Genomic DNA, 21,431 nt, shown 5'->3' with positions numbered 1-21,431 from the left:
AATCTGAACTCATAGTACCTCAGAATGAGGCCTTATTTGAAATAGTCCTTATAGAAGTAATCAAGTTAAATGAGGTTATTAAGATGGGTCCTTATAAAAAAAGGGTACACAGAGACAGACACACACAGAAGACAGATGAGGTGAAAAAACACAAGGGGAATACCATGTGAAGATAGAGGATTGGAGTCATGCATCAACAATCCAAGGACTGCCAAACATTGCTAGCAAACCATCAGATATTAGGAAGAATTAAGGAAGGATTCCCCTATAGGTATCAGAGGGAGCAGGGCCCTGCTAACACTTTGATTCCAGACTTCTAGCCTCCAGAAGTGTGAGAGAATAAATTTCTGTTGTTTTGACTACCTAGTTTGTGGCACTTTGTTTTGGCAGCCATAGAACATTAATACACAGTACACAGAAGAGTTTTGTTTCAGTAGTGAATCAAATAAACAGAAAAAGAGGAGCCTTATTTCAAGAAGCCTAACAAAGCTTAAAAGCAAAATTAAAAACTCTTTGTAAGTAACTTAATTGCGTACCAGAACACAGCTCAAGTGTATTTATGGAAATACAAAAACATCTGCACCCAAGAAGGTAAAATTCACATATGACATCCAATAAGAAATTACCAGACATAAAGAAGGAGGCAAATATGACCTATAATGACGAGAAAAATCAATTGAAACGAACCCAGAAAAGATACAGATGATAGAATTATTAGACAGGGACATGAAAACAGTTACTAATACTGTATTTCATATGTACAAGAAGCTTGAATAAAGATTGAACTTGGTAAGTAAAGACATAGAAAATATAAAAAATAAATACCCAAATTAAACTTCTGGTAGTGAAAACTAGTATGTCTGAGACTAAAAATATAATAAATGAGATTAATATCAGAAGAGAAGACTAGTGACTTGAAGACACCTCCTTAGAAACAGTCCAAAATGAAACAGAGAAGGAAAAAAGAACTGGAAAAAACAAACATAAGTAAGCTGTGGAATAACTTCAAGTGACCAAATATATGTATAATTGGAAACGTCAAAGAAAAGGAAGTGGCAGGGTGTTGGTGAGTAGGGTGTAAACAAAAATAATCTGAAGAAGAAATAGACAAAAACCGCAATTACAGTTGGAAATTTCAACACCCCTAAAAAGCAGGCAGAAAGAAAACAAAGATATAGAGGACTGGGACAACATTATTAATCAACTTGACTTTATTGATAATTATAGCACAGTCCATCCAAAACCACCAGAATAGACATTCTTTTCATGAGCTCAAATGAAATATTTACCACAAAAGACCATATGCTGGGCTTTAAAATAAGTCTAAATAAATACAAAAGCATTTAAGACCTATGAAATATATTCTGTGATTATGAAGGTTTTGCCAGATGGGTGGAAAGTAAAGACAACAGCGAGTAAATTGAGGACATTTGCATGAAAGTAGCTAAAATGATGAGCCATGTAATCTAATATGGTTAGAGCAGGAAATTATGAGAGAAGGAAACAGATCACGCAAAAAATAAGTTAAAGGACAACTAATGAAGTGAAAAGCAGGAGTAGGAAGAACAACTGAATGAGAAAACTTGAGGGATAAGGAACTGTAGCTCTAGAATGAAATGAACTCAAAGTTTCAGAGATTCTTGTCATCAGTACTGGATGACAAGAACCAAATTATGACCTTAGGAGTAAGTCACTAAAGTAGAGTTGACATAAAGGTCATTAGAGATGACAAGGAACTGAGAATCCAGGGTTCTGAACTAGTCATTTGTATGTTCAAGTAACCTAGGATGATGGCAGGACTTAGGTTGGAAATATGAGGATACTTCAAAAAGTTCGTGGAAAAATAGAATGAAGATAATATGAATCTTTCCATGAACTTTTCGTAATACCTGAATGTAACCACAGGCGAGATGTCAAAATCTTTACCAAATAAATGGGAGTATCCAAGAGTTTAGATGATGTCAAATAGGATAGAAGTGGTGTAAGAACATACCATGAGGCTCAGAGAGCATAAATTTCTACACAACAACAAAAAAGTAGTAATCTGGAAATAGTAACTGGAAATAGGGCATGATTTAAAAAAGAGATCCCATATTTGTTCCTTGACCAAGCAGGACTTTTGAATTCTAACAAAACTCAATATGACCTAGTAGTTCGAGACTTGTCCTATAATGAAATTATATTAAATTAAAACCTAAAAGATCCCCAGAAAATTTTATAAATAGCGTATGCACAATGCATAGTATGTTCAATGAAGTAAAAGTTATAGTTCCTTTTCTGTAAGCAAAGACATAGAAAAAATAATCCAAAGATCCTGTAAAATGATATAGAGAGGAGGTATTTACACGATGTTGTAGAAATTGTAACCTAGAAATAATCAAAAGATTGTATAAAATGATACAGAGAGAAGGTATTTATACTATGTTGTAGAAACTGTAACCTAGAAATTAGCTTTATGGCCTTATGCCAAAAACTTAGTGACAGACAGAACATCTTAAGTCACACTGCCTTAATATCTTTCAAACACTTTGGGGACATACACCTTAAGATAATAAGTCTGCACTGACAATCTTTAATACCACAGGAGGTATTTACTAGAGACCCAGGGAAAAACTTTTGATGAGGTATTTTTAATGCCACATACTACATCCTTTATCTTGTACTTGGAAGAAAACTCAGGCAATCATAGGTAAATAAAAAACTGGTTGTGGTTACATCTCTTAAGCTACTCTATAATAATTAGATACCATCAAACCATGTGTGTCTCACCTTCATTCCAGGCACAAGGACACAAAAAAATTCAACTCACCCCCATGATAGGTGTCAATAAAAAAGGCAACTTAATCACCCAGACGGTTTCCACATCTCACAGGCTAATTTTGTAGTACCCGTATTTTACTAATTCTCAATCACAAAATTTACCCTGCAAAAATTCACACATAACTTTTGTATTATTTGATCTTTGTCTGGCAACTGTTTATTCAATGTAACTAAAGTATTATAATATTTACATCGTGGGGAAAGAGATGAATGGCAGCTTCATTACTGCTTTCGTCTTGACAATAATTACTAAATACTGGTTTCTCTCCCAATATGAAATAATCCAACTATCCTGAACTTTAATATCAAAACCATTCTAAGACCACACAGCAAACACAAACTTCACCCAATTATAAACACTCACATGTAGTTTTGAAGCAGAAAGAATCATCCTGGATGTACATGACACTCCCCTTCCTCTGAATTCAAAATATCTTTGTTTTTCCTGTGTGTGTGTGTGTTTTCTCTCCCAACCCTGCATTCTAGAAATATGGTATCCAATCACTTATTTATTATCAAAAATTCCCAGCAGTTGAATGGAATGATAAGACTTTCCTGTGATCACTGATTTTAAAATGATACAATCAGGCATTCAGTCTTTTTTGGAGCATGGTCTAGTCACCTCCTATGTGCCTGGCGCTTTACCAGATGCTGAGATACAGAGCTAGGAGCCTTATACTTTCTGATCTCAGTCTGGGGAGGGAGGGATTCAGAATGAGCTAGCCTATATCATGTATTTTAAGAGGAGATTCTGCCAATCTGAGGTGGTATGTTCTGAAGGACAGAGGAGTAATCTCGGCAAAGCAGGGCATTTCAGCTGCATATACATGAAAAATCATGATATGTCGGTGGAATTGTAAACAGATCTGGCATAGCTACAGAACAACAGCTTGTGAAGACGAAAGATTAATTGAAAAATTTTGGAGGAGTCAAATCTTGAAGAGCCTTAATAAGTCATACTGAAAGCTTTGGATCTTATCCTGAAGATGGTAGAGAATCACAGAAGAGCCTTAATGAGTCATACTGAAAGCTTTGGATCTTATCCTGAAGATGGTAGAGAATCACAGAAGAGCCTTAATAAGTCATACTGAAAGCTTTGGATCTTATCCTGAAGATGGTAGAGAATCACTGAAAAGTTTTAGCAGGAATGAAATGATCACATTTGCATTTCAGAAAAATTACTTTGAAAGGCTGAGTATAAAATGGGTTAATAAGAACCAAAATAAGAATCATCATCATTTAAAGCACACTTTACCATGTTAAACACAGTAAAATCCTTTGTAAAATCAAAGTTCAGTACTTTCTATGGTTTCATTAAAGAAAGCAACTTCTTTTTCTAAGAGTCCCAATATACAGAGAATATATAGAATAAAATCCACATCCTTATGATGAGGTGAAAGGCTCTACATCACTGGGCCCCTGCCTACTTTCCCAACTTCATCTCCATTATAATGTAGTCACATTTGCTTTCTTCTTGTCCTTTGAATGTGCTGAACTTATTTCCATTTTCAGAACCTTTGCAATTGCTGTAATCTCTACCTGGAACTCTGGCCCCCAGGTCTTCCAGTGGTTGACTCCATATCATACTGATCTCAGCTCAAAAGGCACTTCTCAGAGAGACTTTCTTCTCTGATCACCCTAGCTACAAGAGTCACCAAGCTGATCATTACTACCAATCAGTATCATTCCCACTGTCTTACTTATACTGATAAGTTACTATATCTTACTATAAGAATGCATACACATGAGGACTGAGACATTGTTCGTCTTATTCACTTGTCCCTGGTGCCTAGAAGACTGCCTGGCATACAGTAAGTGTTCAATAAGTATTTAGTAAATAAATTAATTTCCAGATAGAGAAGATTTAATTAAAATAGGTAGGGAAGATTCTGATTAAGTGAACTCTGGACATTTCTATGTACAGACTTCCCTTTTCCTGCAGGATTCTCACTTTGATTCCTACTACCACCATCGTGCTAGGACTCCAGGTATATATAGTGCTAGGGTTAAAAACACCAGTTCTGATTTGGAGACAAAAACCAAAACAAATAATCTTTCAGTATTTACTTTTTAGCACCTCCAACATAAGTGGATACATTTTAAAAGATTTTCTCTTTTTACTAAATACATAGGAATACAAAAAAGTCATAGAATTACACATATACCTCAACGAGTAGGTACATCACCATCTGCTTACCATTCTTTTAACCCTCCTAGCTACTTGTATGTCTCAATGTAGAAGTGCCTTTATATCACCTACTACATAGTAACTCATCCAATTAACTTCATGATAAAGAAAAAAAAATATGAAAATGACCATGTCCTAACTCTGCTGTTTCCAAATAAACCTCATTGTTAGTTCTGGGTACCACTCTGAGAGAGTATTCCAGCTCTTTCTCACCACCCTCATCTGCTTGGTGCTTTCCTCTTTGGGAAGTGCTACATGTCATATGGTTTTTCCATCTCCAAATTTTTACTAACACATTGCCCTCCTCCCACCTTTGCCTGGCTAAGTCTGGCTCACCCTTTAGAAGTTAGCCGAGAAGCCACCTCTTCTAGGAAGTTTACCCTGATTTTCCCAGGATAAGTTAGGTGCTTCTTCTCATATATTATAATTAGCTGCTTCTTTGTGTCTGTCTTCCCCTTTAGACTAATATTCTAGAGGGTCGAAATGATATCTTAATCATCATTGTGTTTCAAATGCTGTAGCAAAGTACCTAGCACATAGTAAACATTCATATATGATGGTTGTGTCTGTCTTCCCCTTTAGACTAATATTCTAGAGGGTCGAAATGATATCTTAATCATCATCGTGTTTCAAATGCTGTAGCAAAGTACCTAGCACATAGTAAACATTCATATATGATGGATAGATGGATATCATCTCTTCCTACTAGCAACTGCAGAACATGAAGATTAATATATTAAATAACCTCATTCTTCAAGTGAGACTCTGTCCCCTCGGACTGTGCTCTTATCCTCTACAGGCACCTAGTATAACAAAAGATTAACTCAATGGAACCAGAATGTTGAAAATACACATACATAATCATGAAAATCATCCTTTCACAGATATAAATTACATAGATAGTAAGGATACATCAGAGTAGGTAAATTTGAAGGTTGAATCACTGACATTTCCTGAAGTTAGAACTACAAATTAATTTTTAAAATCCATTAACCTACCCCATCTTACCTCACTTACTCTTACCACTTACTTTAGTCATACTCTATACATTACTCAGATCAAATGATTCTCATATACAATCTCAGTATATTTGGGTTGCTAAATCTATGACCATAACTCAGTATTTCTCATTCCTTAATGTTTACACAGTTTAGATGTCTATGTTCAATCCATGTAAAGAAAATAGAAATAATTTGAAAGTTAATGTGCCAGAGATCAGAGAACATATAAAATGTATGGGAGAAAAATATATATTTAATATGTGTAAATGATGAAAAATATTGATGTTTTAAAAATAAGTTCTGGCTTATATCTGGTCAAGTTTTCTTTAAAAGGCAGATAGGATAAAATAATTAAGATAGAATTAAAATCAGAAAAAGGCATGGCCAAAATAAACTTTTAAGTACTGAATCTAGATACTGATTGTGTACCAGTGACATGAAATCTAATTTATAATGCAGAGACACATTCAAATTGAATTTTTCCTCAGAAGACACATTCTTTTTTAATAATCACTAAATAATAAATGTTTTGACTTTCCTAAATTTTTCTCTTGTCTTTGTTAAATAAGCTCCATAAACAATTATAAATAAACTTCAACTTGTACTTGATTGAAAAAAACCTGGTTTGTCTGGAGCATTTCATTTTGTTCTCTAGACAAACCAACTACTAAAAACACATTAAACTGTGAGCAAGCTCTACCACTCACTTCATTAATTTCCCACTTTTTAGATCTACTGAACTTTTAATTACACTTCAAAGTTTACTCAGAAATGTGAGTTTATGTAAAATAAACACATGAGGCAATACCTATCCTGGCCAGTTCCCCAAATCAACAGTACCCTTTATTTTGAGCCATGATGAACTTTTGTGTAATTTATTGCAACTCTGATGATATTTCTCAGATAAATTTTAAATCATTTTATTGGCTTTATCAAGAGAGAATATAGCTCTACATTCTTTTGAAAAACAGTTTTACTGAAATGCAATAGTACAAAGAATAGACCCAAGAAATACCCAATTGATAAGTTACAGAAACTCTCAATTTTAGAAAAGAATGCTACAAATCCAATATTCATTGACTGATTGTTCATATCTTCTGCATATGCATCTAATTTCCAATACTAATGACTCTCTCTTATAACAAATAATCAATTCAAACCCCACCATATCATCTTTTTAAATCATACATGTTTAGGATAGTTTTTATTTCTAAGACAAGGCTTCATTCACCAAGACAAAATTTATTTTTCTTTATAAAATGTATGTTCCAGGAAATTGGTATTTATAAAATTTCTCTTTAATGAATTCATAAAATGGGTCCTATGCTGATTTTGTTAATTACATATTAACAAGGGAAGCATATTCCTTTTTTTAAAAAAAATTTCCCATTTATTTTTGGTAGAAATAAGCTTCTTCCTTTATAAAAAAAAGAATAAAAGTAACCATTATTTCTAATTTCCTAAAATTTATAAGAAAGAAAAAGTCCCTCGGTTTGTTTTCTATTAGAATTAAAATGCCTGTGATCAAAATTTTGCTTATCCAAAAGGCTATATTAAAAATTCTATTAAAATACAGTCATTCAGAGTTCAGAAAGTAGGAATCTCAATTATTCAGAAAGCTTTAATCCTAAAAGTAAGCTTTAAGAATTTTAACAAAAACTTCTTTAACATGTACAAGGTGAACCTTCCTCAAATTCTCACCCAAATAATTGTGTATAAAATAAGAAAGCAAGTTATAAAAGATAACCCTCATAGCAAGAAAAAATGGCAGTTGACAATAGAAAAAAGAGAAAAACGATCAAAATACACAGAAGATCTGGAGATACATACTCAAGGATCTATAGATGAAAGGACATGAAGTCTGGGATTTGCTTCAAAACAATCCAGGGATGGTGAGGATCAAATGGGAGGTACAAATGAGACAAGTCTGGTCATAATCATGATTGATAATCATGGAAACCAGGTAATAAATAAAGGGATATTACCACAGTATTCTCTCTACTTTTGCATATGCTTGGAAACTTTGATAATAAAAAGTAAAACAACAACAAAAACAAACATGGAATTACGAGGGTACTTCAAAAAGTTCATGGAGAGATTCATATTATTTTTTAATTCTATTTTTCTATGAGCCAATAGCCCCTGAAGATTATTTATAAGGTTATGAACAATCTTCTAATGTCCAAATTCAAAGGGCTTTTTCTGTTTTCGTCTTCTATGACCTCTCCACAGAATAACACTGTATCACACCTTTCCGTAACCTCCATTGTCTCTTGTTTCCCAAACTTTCTGACTCCTTCCCTCTCAATCTCTTAAAGTGTTTCTTCTCTCTTTGCCTGCCTCCAAAGTTTGCAGATCCCCAAAGTTCTTGTCTTTCAAACTTTACGGACAATTGCAAGGCTTTAATTACACCTATATGCCAATGATTCTCAGATTGCCACTTTCCAACCCCATCTCTCAGGAGTAATAGAAGTATATTTCCCATGCTATACATTGGATTATATTCACCACTTAGGTAAATAAAAGACCCTCAAATTCTACCACATTCTCTCCTTAACTGCAGAGATGAGCACTTTCCACTTTCTTGATATATACATCTAGATCTCCTACCAGTACTTCAAATTCAATATATCCAAAATCCAATTCATAATCTTTCTTGACATTTCCCCAATAAAAGCAGTAGCTCTCTTCACAGCTCTCTTATTTATCTAATGGTTCCCAATCAACCGGGTCTAAAGTCATGTCTGCCGGGGCCCTCTCTTTCTTCACACCATTTCAATTCTACTCTTTCCCACTTCTACTGCTACAAGCCTCCTTTAGCTCTCATTACCTCTTTGCTGAGACTACTGCCAAGGCTTCCTAACTGATTTTCTTTCCTCTGGTCTCTTCCAATTTCAATCCATCACATGGAGTTACCAGATTAAGATTCCTAAAAACAGTTTTTAATGATTTCACTCCCCTACTCAAAAATCTTTAATGGAACCTCCTGTATAGTAAATAAATCTAAATTCTCCAACCAGATAGTCAATGCCTTTTCCATAACCTAAGCTCCAGTCAAACTGAACTCCCATGGCATTTTATTTATCCCTCCCAGGACATTTTATGTATCCCTCTACTACCCTTTTCTTTCTGACAGTTACTATGGCTAACTTAATGTAGTTCTTACTTCCCCCCATCATTTGTTGGCTGTTTGAGGGCAGGGACCATATCTGAATACCTTGCCATCGAAAATAACACATTAAGTAGTGTTTGTAAAGAAAGGAAGATAAGACTTCAGCATAAAATCAAATTAAATTTAGGCTACGAAACAGTTTTTCAATTCTCCTTCCTGCAGATGTAGTCTTTCCAGGATGTGTACATAATATAAAATCTATATATTACCTGTTATTACATTTATATCTGGGTATTGGTTTTCACACAGACCAACAGCTTTGCTATCCCTCTCAAAAGCCTCTCGAAGTTCTTTCTTGACTGCTGCCGAACCACATAATCGATACAGGCCTACTACCTAGAAATAAAATTATGGCCACATTACAGTAAATTTGATAAAGAGAAAACATAATAGTACAGTATAAATCACATGAACTTGGCAATCAAATATGTTCTCATGACATTTAATTAAAAATACCTCAAACACAGCTTTCAGAATCTCACTATAGACTGTATTGATTAGGTGAATAAAAACAACCTGTTCTTTCATTTAAACTCAAACAATACACTATAATTTCTGTGGTGCTGGCTATGTATCTTAAGCAAAGATAAAATCCCTTCTCTTTAGTTTTATATGCCCAATGGCCTGGGAATATACCATTTCACATCTTTTATTCTAGACTGAAGTGGTACAGCACAGTGGTTAAACAACAATTTTGGAGTCATAAAGCCTCACTCTGTCACTCCTTGATTGGTGAATTTGAGCAAGTTATTTAATCTCCTTAAAATTCAGTTTCTTTACCCATAAAATAAGTATATTGTTTAATAAGGTTCCAGTATATTATTTGTGTTAAGCTTTTTGGGAAAAAAAAAAGATTCTCGGGAAGAAATAAAAGAAGAAAACCTACGGTTTTTGTTTTTTAACTTGTCAAATTAATTGATTATAAAGTGATGGAGGAAATTTAAAATAACATATTAAAGGTAAAACAAAACTCTGGTTCAAAATTTATATAAGATACACAGGACATTACCCACCCCACCAACTTACACTGAAAAGATTTGGTTTTTAAATATTAGTAGTTCATATAGGTTCTAAAATATTATCATAAGATATTCACTATAAATTCACTGAGAGAAAATCAACATGGATTTTATAAAGAGAAAACATGCCAGATTAAGCTATCAGAATTCTCTGAAAGAATAAACCTTCAAGAAAATTAAGGAGAATAAATGGTTGTCACCTGTACATCTACATCAAAGACTATGAAGCCCAATCACCTTAAGTTAAAGCAAGAGTTACAGAGAAAGAAATTATTTCAAGACAGAAATTAAGTGAAAACAATCCTCCAGGATTTGAACTAGAAATCACTGTAAAATGTTATCAATGACCTAGAGGCAGGAGTACACAAATGGAATTTCCATGTTCACTTATAATACTAACTTCTTCTGAGTCATGATAGATACTACAGAAAGTGGGTCTCCATACAGGAAAGTCGCAGTAATGGATTCAGGGAAAAGTTATACAAAATGTTTGAGATGATAAGGTATAAGTATTAAATGAAAGATAGTAAATAATCTGAAACTATTTCTAGGAGACAGTAATGCAAGGTGCTGTTATAATCAGGATCAACAGAATATGGGAAACCGAGGAACATATTATGAAAAAAATTCCAATTCCCTACTCTTCTCCACATTCATGATGCATTCACATTGAGAATATGAGTTATGCTGGTCACATCATCTCAAGAAAGACATGGTATAAATGTAGGTGACCAAAAAAAAAATGAAACTAAAATATTAATATTAGGATCAAAGGAAATACTACCACTAAAATATGAAACAAAAATATTAAATAGGATCAAAGGAAATACTACCACTATTTAAGACACTAACTTGTTTAGAGCCCTTCTGGTATAGGCACATTTAAGGGCCATAAAATCCCATAATAAGGATGCATCCCTCTAGGAGATGAATCTAGAACAAATTAAAGGAAGTACTACTTAAACAGCAGATGATAAGCTAATGGAACATTTTATCACCAAAAGCTGAAATTACAAATATAATTTCTAAAATTTGAATAAAGAAAGATCAAATATAGGTATTTCAAGGAAAGGATATTTTAAGAAATATCCCTAACTTGAGATGCAACTTCTTGAGTCAAACCCTTGAAGTACATGCTTGCTGCCTCTGTCAGAAGCAGAATCTGTATTGGGTGGACCACGAATATGTTATCTGCAGTAATTTTTCCCACTGGAAAGAAGAGATGGGTGGTAGCATTCAAAGCACTTGGAAGATGCAAAGGTCCATGCCACAAACTATTTTTTGTACGACCATCAAAACCTGAGTTTCACGGTGAAAAAACAGGAATAATTACTGACTAAAAGGCAAACAAAATTTAAGCAGTATGCCAGTCTATAAAGCGCAGGCACAATAAATGTGTGTGTGTGTGTGTGTGTGTGTGTGTGTGTGTGTGTGTGTGTGTAGGTGGTAGAAGGGAGATGAAACAAAAAAGGTCTTTAGAAAGTACAGTTGCAAATGCACAATTGTAAAACTTACTTTTTAGTTCACAGGAAATCTTTATTAAAATAAATCTTTCTAAACTTTAAGTATAGAAATAAAAAAGCATTGCTAAAAATGTTTCCTTGGTCCCTAAAAAAGTAGTAACAGTCTTTATACACCTGCTCTTTATTAATATTTCAGGAAACAGACTGTTAAAGTACAGCGTCATTTGAGTTACCTATTTTAATATTCCACTGTAAAAGTTTCTGTTTAATAATTAGTTTTAAAGTCTGCTTAATCTCTGAAAAAAGTGGAGGAAAAAACAGAGAACCTTAAGAAAGAAAAATAGTTGGCCAAAGGTTAGATTGGAAAGTAAAGGCCTCACTCCCACACAAACAACATAAACTAGAGTCTGAATCATGTATCTGAGTTAGAAGAGGTATCAAAAGTTCAATTGGCCAAAGGTTAGATTGGAAAGTAAAGGCCTCACTCCCACACAAACAACATAAACTAGAGACTGAATCATGTATCTGAGTTAGAAGAGGTATCAAAAGTTCAAATGTTCTACTTCTTAGCTTCAGGAAGCTACTGCATTTATTTCTGTAGATATAAGGAAATAAGACCCACAGAGATTAAGTGACTTGCCCAACATCACACAGCTAAGTAATAAGGGAGGAGAAACCAGAATTCAGGTCTTCTGCATCTTAATGCAAAACTCCACAACATTATGCTGTTTCTATAGTTTCCACATTAAGTTCAAGGTGAGTTATGTTAAATAAATCATATTTCAGATTTTATGATATTTACCCTCATTGTCTAATTTATCTTTTTAACCAATATTGTAAGTTCTGATAGCACTAAAGCAGAAATACCTCAGAACATAATGATTTTTAGGTTTCATATGTGTCACAAAAAATGAGTATAAACAATTACTCAAAACTCAGAATAATCTCAGTGATAGGCTGTTTCTCATTGTCATTATTCACTTGTAATAACAAAAATAAAGATAAGGCCTATTAACTGGCTAACATTTACATATATTTTTACAAATAACACCAGGTATTTTGTTTTAATAGGTTCCCTTTGTTTTCTTATTTAAAAGAAAATGAGATGTGTTCTTATTAGTAGGACCTCTCCTCCACCATCATACTATCTCACTGTACAGAGACAGATAAGTTTATGCCTTCCAAGCAGTGGGACTTAGAGAAAATAGGGAATAAGGGCAGGGAGTTAATTTTAAAAGTAAATCAGGGTTGTAGGATTCACTACTGAAACTTTCTCGCATAGAAATGTCAAAACATGCAGAAACATTTCTTAAATGAATTAGGCTTTGCCTATGTTATCATCTCTGGCTTTTCCTAGGAATGCCATTAAAAAGCAATCTTGATATCTAGTTATAAGACCCATGCAGCTGTCTATCACAATATAAATTGTCATAACATCTAGCATGCTCTCAATTACTGACAACATAGGTTAAAGTATGAATTACACACTAGATAGTAATGTAATAAAAATAAAAAATAAGAATGGAAAAATGTCTAGATTTTTTTCTACCTTACCTTGAATTCCATCCCTCAAAATCTATAACCAATCAGTCAATTAATCAATCAATAAAGAAGATAGTAGAGAACCCAGTAAAATAATACCTGACAGCCTCTCTTTTCAATTTCCATAACACATTTCTGTATCAGGAGTGGTACCATCAATCCTACATTTTCTTTCTCTACAACTTTTCGAATATCAACACCAAATATTATGGGTTCTCGATTTATATCTAGTCCATGAAGAGAATTTTCCCACTGTTCCAGAAGAGTCACTTTCACATAAATAAGACCTCTAGGTTCAAGTTTGACAGCCAATTGATGTGTCTTTGTCACTCTGAACAAAGTGGGGAGAACAACAGTTCCATGACAACAAACTCGATTTTTTCTTGGAGTGGGTTCCCAGCTAAATACTACTAGTTTCAAATGTTGGGCATTTTCAATTTCTATGTTGAAAGTGTGATCCATGTCTAAAAATGTTGTACGGCATGTGAGCAAAGCTGTTCTTGCTTTGTTTACTGAATCTACCTGAATTGCACAAAATACATCTTTTGAATCTATCCGGGGTGGTTTTAAATCCTCAGCACCATAGAAATGCACACTCATGAGCCCAGATATGTACTGTGAACACTTAGGTTGATCAGAAAAGCTATAATGTCTAAAAGCATCAATGTCTATTTCATTCTTGCTACAACTATTTGGAATTATTTCTTTTCCTTTTCCAAGTTTGTTTTCAGATCCATGTTTGCTAGATTTATTTATAAGTTCAGGTGAATCTCCATCACTGAGGTAACCACCTTTGCAGGAATACTTAGAACTCATAGAGGTTTTCTTCTGGTAACTGTGCTGAGAAGATACACTGGTATCAAGATGGTACCGGCTTATAACATTCCTCTTAGCAGCTGTGGTTGTGCTCCCAGAAGGCAGAATAACAGTATGATGAATTTCTTGACAATTACATTTAGACAAGGAAGGAGTAATATTTGGACTGTTTATATAATTCAGGGTTCCCTTAACACTCAACTTTCGGCTAAATTCTGGCAACCTTTTCATTTTCATGGAAAGTTTCCTCACAGTTCGTGGAGATTTTATTTTATCTGGCAAAGACCAATTAACTGAATTGCCTTTTTTCACCAGGCTAGGGTTTGGAGAAGATGGTTCTGTAACTCCTAATTCAGTCCTATTGGTAGCAGATAGGATCCCAGGACCTTAAAGAAAAAAGAAAAAAAGATATAAAGCAGTATTTTTTGATTTCTACTTTTATTTCCATTTTATGAACCACCAACTAAACACGCTCTCATGTGGACAGAAATTCTTCCCTTGCTTCACGTCAATGGGGAAATTTAGTTGTAAGTTCAGATCAATCTCCATTACCATGTTCAAGCAGAATATCAAGGTCTCCAAATAGCTTACAGTGGAAAGAAGCACCTCCCTTTCACTCTGGTATTCTGAAGGTTTGGAGGATTTAATACAGTTTCCTTTTAAATCTTTCTCACTGCAGTACACTTCAGTGAGTATGTTACTTTATAACCTCAAACAGCAGGTATCAGAGGAAACTAGGAAAGCTTCCTGTTTTAATATGTTTATTTTAACTAGAAATCCTGTTCTAATATAACAATGTTCCTTCTATATTTATGAGGGCACTTCAAAAAGTTTGCGGAAAAATGAAATTAAAAGATAACACAAATCTTTCCATGAATTTTTTAAAGTACCCTCGTATAATACTCTAAAAGTAAATGCTATCACATAGCAGAGTTGGTCAAAAAAAAAAGTGAAAAACCTAACCAGTTTACAATTTTAACAGCCAAGAGTCACTCCTTGTTCTACTATTGGAATATATCACCAAAGATTATACAGGGTGAGCTCTAGTCAATTAAGAATAACTGAATATTAAATATCATAAATCCAAATGAATAACTTTCAAAAGTGTTAAAGACATTTTCTCATATTATTTGTACACAATAATTCCATACAATTTCAAAAGTTAAATTAAGGCCTTTACTTACAATTTCAATATATTACAACACTATAGAGATACAAGTTTTCTTATAATTTTCAGTTTTCATAAAGAATAAATCATTCAAAGGCTTTTGAATTTTTCTCCATATGAAAATAGCTTTATTCTTTTTGGAATATCCAAATTATTCAAGTTTACTGTAAAAAGATTTTTAAAATACAAAAAAGTACAAATTAAGTAAATAGCCTAAACCACTTACCTAAACATTAACTGTTGTAAATATTTTTGTGAAAATAATATTAAAAGTAATTTAATATTAATAAATTAGCCATTGATGTTTCATTATGATTCAATACTAATATCAGCCAACATTTATTGAGCTACTTAGTATGCACAGATCCTTATTTAATTCTCATAGTTACCTTATGAGTTAAATACCATAGCACCCCATTCTCCAGAGAAGGAGCATCAGGCATAGAAGTGTCTGATTTGTCTATTACAAAACTGGTAAGTGGCAGAACGAGACTTAAATCTAAGCATTGGCTTTCAGAGCCTATGCTCTTAAATACTGAACTTGCAGCCTCTCCATCCTTCTAAATATTTTTCTGTCTACACATAGACATTAAGTTGATTTGGAAGACCTTTTATCGACTAGTATTAAGAAATTAAAGTATTCAACTTAAACTTTCCCAGTTTAAAAAAGAGAATGTACAGACTAATCAATTTCACTTTTAAGTCTGAACTTGACTAGTTTTTAAACTAATAAAGTGAAATGAAAATATCTTCAAATGTCTAATATTATATAAATTTAAACTGTTCTTTCACCAAATATCATACTGTACTCCATACATATATACCATTATCATGGGTCCATTGAGAAAAAGAAATTAAAGAGAGGGGAAAGAAAGAAAGAAACAGTAGAATAGTGGTTGCCAGAGGCAGGGAAAGGGGGGCGGGGCGGGGAGAGGCTGGTAGACTGATATAAAGTTACAAAGTTACAGTTAAATAGGAAGAGTAAGTTCTGGTACTCAAGGGTGAAAATAGCTAATAATATTGTATTGTATATTTCAAGATAGCAAGAATAGGATCTTGAAAGTTATAACCACAAAGAAGTGGTAAATCTTTAGGTAATAGATGTGCTAACTATTCTGATTAGATCATCATATAATATATGCATGTATTGAAACAACAAACTGTACCCCATAAACAGTACAATGAAAAAAACCCAATTTTTAAAAACAAAAATATATGAACAAAATAAACTACTCTTTTAAAGAAACAATCTAATAGTATCCCAATAATTTAAATTTTAAATTAGTTTTTCATACTTTATCTAACTATTCCTTATAGAGGAATATCTAATAACCATAATATCAGAAGCTAATCTATGTAACACTACATTTCACAATTAAAATAAGAAAAAGTGTTTATTCATTTAAAAGATGAATAGATTGAATGACCTTTCTTTAAAGTATTAATATAATATTCTCCCTCCACCCCTCTCTGTGTGTCCTAATGACAAAGAAGTAATTTCTTTATAGAAAAAAGGCTATTTTAAGTATGCCTACTGGGTTTTTCTGGTAAGTAGCCAATAAGAAATGGAGTGTTTGATAAACTGAACAAAGCATCCCCTTGTACTGCAAATCATAGTGCAATTCTACTGGGTTACTAGCCTAAAACATTCTATATTAATCAGGGTCCTGCTTAGTTTACGAATGTTAATCTATTTTGTCACAATGTAGAAAAGCTACCCAGTATATTAAAATGCTCTAGATTTTAATTATTAAGGAGTTTAGCATTCTGATTCTTTTTACACATTGTAAGAAAATAATTCATCCTGAAGTCCTTAACTAATTATTAAAATGAAATACTGTACATGTTAGCAACTTCTACTGTAGAGAAGACTGAATCTATTAAAACAAAAATGCTTTGTTTTTATAAAATCCAAGAGGTGAAATATTGTCAAATTCCACAATCCCTTAAAGTTAAACTGCAACTATACTAATCAAGTCATAGACTTGCTATGAGAAGAAAGTACAAAACGAAAATCTTTAAACATAAATTTATGAACCAGGCTAGAGTCAAGCGAAACCAGCACCCTCTTTCAGCACCTAGAACAGTAACTACACATAGCAGGAACTCAATATTCATTGAATAAATGAATTAATCAACCAACCAATTGTTAGTTACCCTGTAAATTGGTAAACCTTTTAGGAAATACAATATAGAAATTACCAATAGTAGTTAACAGCCATAAAGACCCAGTAATGATACTAGTAATTGATCCTAATAAAGCAAAAAATATCATTACGAAGATCACTATAACAGCAGTGAAAACAATCTATTAACACCCAATATCAGAGAAACAGATTAGGGCACATGAACCCAATTAAATACTATAAGGTTTGAGAAACAATAATGTTAATCCATATGTAACAATGCAAGAGGAAGACACTAAGTGAAAGTAGCAAAAACCAAAAGTTAAGTCCACTGTGATTACAACTAGATAAAAGATACATATATATCTGGAAGCTAATAAGCAAAAAACAAGTCATGATTGTGTTAGAATGATTTAAGGAATTGCCATTCATATTAAAAATACTTATAAATTAGCATTCCTATGCTCTGATCAAAAATTATTTTGAAATTCAACCATTCTCTTTGCCAACTTTTCAAGAGCTTTCTGCCAATATTGCTAAAGAAAACAGATCACTTTAAAGTAACTACTCTTTCAAACTAAAACAAAAAAATGATGGCATATAAATAAATTGTCTAAATATTTCCTTTGGCTAATTTAGAATTGTGCTTATTATATCTGAATTGTTTGTTTAAGAGAAGAATGACAGTAAGAAAGGATACACAAATGGTAGCCATACTGTACTTTTAAGTTTTTTAAATGTCTGTTAGTCTTTCCAGGTTCACAATTTGCCAGAAACATAAAAAAATAAGTTTAACAACAGTAACTTTAACCAAGGTGTGTGTCACTTTATAGACACCATCTTTCTAACCTGGGTCTTATCCTTACACCCTATTGCTTTCTCTGCACCATTCCACACCCATCACCACCTGCAATACTATAGCCTACCCCATCACTCCACACTGATCACAACCTGCATTCCAAACTACTATTAAATACAGCATTTATTTCTTTCTCCATCCAGATTACAAAAGAAATGCACATTCACTCTGTAAAATTAGTCTGCAATTATAAATACACAAAGAAAATAAAATTTTAATTACCTCCAATCTCAACACTCAGAAAAAATAAAAAAATAAAAACAAGCAAAAACCATTAATATTTCCAGCACAGCCTTCAGCATTTCTTTCAAAGTTGCTACCATACAGTACACACTGTTTTGTAACTCGCTTTTCTCTTTTTTTTTTTTTCCTTTTTTGTCTTTTTTCGTGACCGGCAACGGATCGCAACCCTCAGTGTCGCACCCAGACCAGACTGGGACCGGCAACGGGATCGCAACCCTCGGCGTTGCGTCCGCACCTCGCTCAGCCAGTGAGCGGCCGGTCTGTACGTGGGATCCGAACCCTCGGCGGGAGCGCCGCCACACTCCCAAGCAACGCACTGTAGCAGTCCGCCACCGGGCCAGCCCTCGCTTTTCTCTTAACATAACATTTACTCCACCTCCCCACGTCCCTGAGAAAAGGATTCAAATGCAAGTAGCTTATTTGCAAAGTACAGAAATACCAGTGAGGAAGTGAGAAAATTCAGGGAAAAATTCAAGGTGAACTAACAAGCCTGCTACCACTGTAGGCAACTGGAACTTAACCTTATGAGAAAACTCTAGGAAACAATGTGTAATACTGACTCAGAATTATCCCACATAAGGGGCAAGGGAAATGGGATAGTCATATATCAGCTCCTGTCAGTAACTGGTTGAGGGTGCACTCCCAGGCTGCCCTGCAGAGAGATTTCCTAAGACTTCAGAGAAAATCCTCAAGCAGGGATGCAGATACTGGTGGCTGGAAATAGGTTTCTCCTACTTAAGTTGTAAGAAAGTAATAAAACCCAAGGGATATGGGGCAAGGCACTGACAGCATCTGCTACACACCACATCTTTGAGTATTTTGTATCATTTAAAATTGTATAAATTAAAATGACTTGATATAAACAGAACTGTCTTCAAACTACATTTGATGTTTTCAGCCAAATGTGCCTTGTGCTCTGCTTCCTGGGTAGTGTGTCCGGAACTAAAAGAAGCACATCAGAAAATTGAAGGCAATCAAAGAAGAATAAAACCACACTACACTGAACTATATGAAAAGCTTTTTTTTTTTTTTACAGATCGAAAACTGTTGAATACTGGCAATTTATATGGCAATTAATATATATCAAACTTCAATTATTTCCTTTTGCAGTTCCCTAACTATTGTAGTACCTATTTGCAAGTTCTTTTCTTCTACCTGTCATTTCTTTTTCTCTTCTCCCTTTCCTTTGCTTGTAAGGAAACTTAGGCATAAAAGCACAAACTAATTATTACTGGTACATTGAAGCTGTAGCCACGCTAGGTGTGAATGAAGCAAATAAGATTTACATAAGTAATATATCTTTCTCTTCTACTCCTCATGATTCCACTCTTTCAACTAAGAAAAGCAATTACTGTCTCAAAGGATGAACGTACTAAAGCACACCAGATTATAAAACCAAGTCTGTGACAGGAATAATTAAACCACCATGTTTCGAAACCTTTTTCAGTTTTCTTTATTCTCATGAAAATCACTTTGTAAGAAAAATACATAAATACAATAGACATCTTCTATATTTAGTTTTAGCTACTACCAAAGAACTGAAAAATAGAAGAAGAAAGAAAAGGCAGATATATGATCATCTTTACCTGCAAAATGAGATTTCAACATGGGACTGTCCTCTACCATTATACCTTCTTGTATCTTGTGTCCTAGCTTTTGCTTGTACTGCTGCACAAATTCTGTAGAATGGATGGATTCTATAGTATTCGTTTCATTTGACTGTGTGGTCTGAACATCATCTGTGTGTTCGGAAGAGTACAGTAGGTCTTCAGTATTACGATCTTCTTTCATAAAGTCACTACCAGGTAATATGCTCAAACTGACAGCAGGAAGCTTTAGAACAGCAGAGTTTGCCTCACCTAAACTCAAGGCACTTGCAACGTCATCATCCTCAGGAATGGGATTGTACCATATTTCTCCTTCATCATCCGCATCATTTTCCTCATTAGAGTCTAAAAAACAGTTTCTTGATAATGAAGAGTTTGTAGCATTACACACCACATATGTAAAATATTCTTCAGATGATTTGGGGAAAGGCTGTGATAGCTGATGTTTAGGTAGACAAACAGGTGAGATGGATAAATGACTTCTATCTTGGCATTTATTTTCTTCTTCCAGATTAAGAGATCTCAGAGTACTCTGATATAGCCAATTGCGTTTCTTTGAAACAGTGATGCTGGTAAGTGGCTTATGACCTCTGAACTCAATATTATCCTTCAGATCTTCAAGTTCCTTTCTCTTCATTGAAGACCCACAGACATTTTCAAATAAATCTGTTTCAAAGAAGAAAAGAAGGTGGAATATAATTCCTGTTATACCAGAAAAGATATGTCACTTCAGACCAATTATTAAAAATTTTTATAAGAAGATAAAGAAAAGCAATATTAATTACATTCAGAAACTAAAATTGAGCCACAAAAATTTTGGATTTTCCATCTAAATATGATTTCTATTATTTAGAATTCAGACTGCTAGCTGAAGATGTCATAGAATTCTAAGAAAAAGGATATACGAACTTTGAGACTGCTTTTATAAAAACTATCATGCTAGCAAAGCCTTACCCTAAAAAGCTTCATAAAAAGCTTGTATAGAATGCTTTATACACAGTATGGCTTTAATCAATATGTGAATAATTTTCAACTCACTGTTACAAAGACCAGGAATCTTTAGGAAACACAAGTAATATTCCTACTTTTTCACACAAAGATTAATTTCCAATAACCTAACAAAAAAGTATGTCTTACTGATTATTAAAATTTCAATATAACATTGGTTTCTTAACCATATAGCTCAGTAGCATCTTATGCAGGGTTTAAATTCTAAATAACTAGGGCAAAAATGAAAATAAAATCCCTTAAGAAGGCCCCAGATTAGAACCAGGTATGCTGTCACACAGTAAGCACAACACACCCACTACCATTGTCATTACTATTATTATTGATGGGGCACAAGCTTAAGCAACAGGGAAATATGAATAAATGAAATAGTTCCTATCCTTAAGAAATTCACACTTC

General features: G+C 33.7%; 1 protein-coding gene across 1 annotated transcript in view; it reads right to left on the bottom strand.

The window, feature by feature from the left end:
• Nucleotides 1-21,431, bottom strand: part of SYDE2 (synapse defective 1, Rho GTPase, homolog 2 (C. elegans)) — a 47,956-nt gene that overhangs the window by 17,549 nt on the left and 8,976 nt on the right. The window contains exons 2-4 of the mRNA XM_008587709.1: nt 20,004-20,690; nt 13,305-14,407; nt 9,391-9,517 (exon numbers count right to left, since the gene is read on the bottom strand). Coding sequence (XP_008585931.1) covers nt 9,391-9,517; nt 13,305-14,407; nt 20,004-20,690 — 1,917 coding nt within the window. The remainder of the gene's footprint in view (nt 1-9,390; nt 9,518-13,304; nt 14,408-20,003; nt 20,691-21,431) is intronic.

This window comes from Galeopterus variegatus, unplaced genomic scaffold (genome assembly GCF_000696425.1).
Source record: "Galeopterus variegatus unplaced genomic scaffold, G_variegatus-3.0.2 Scaffold4503, whole genome shotgun sequence".
Taxonomy (NCBI): domain Eukaryota; kingdom Metazoa; phylum Chordata; class Mammalia; order Dermoptera; family Cynocephalidae; genus Galeopterus; species Galeopterus variegatus.
Note: the sequence above shows the minus strand (reverse complement) of the source record. Positions and strands in the feature narration are given on the sequence as shown.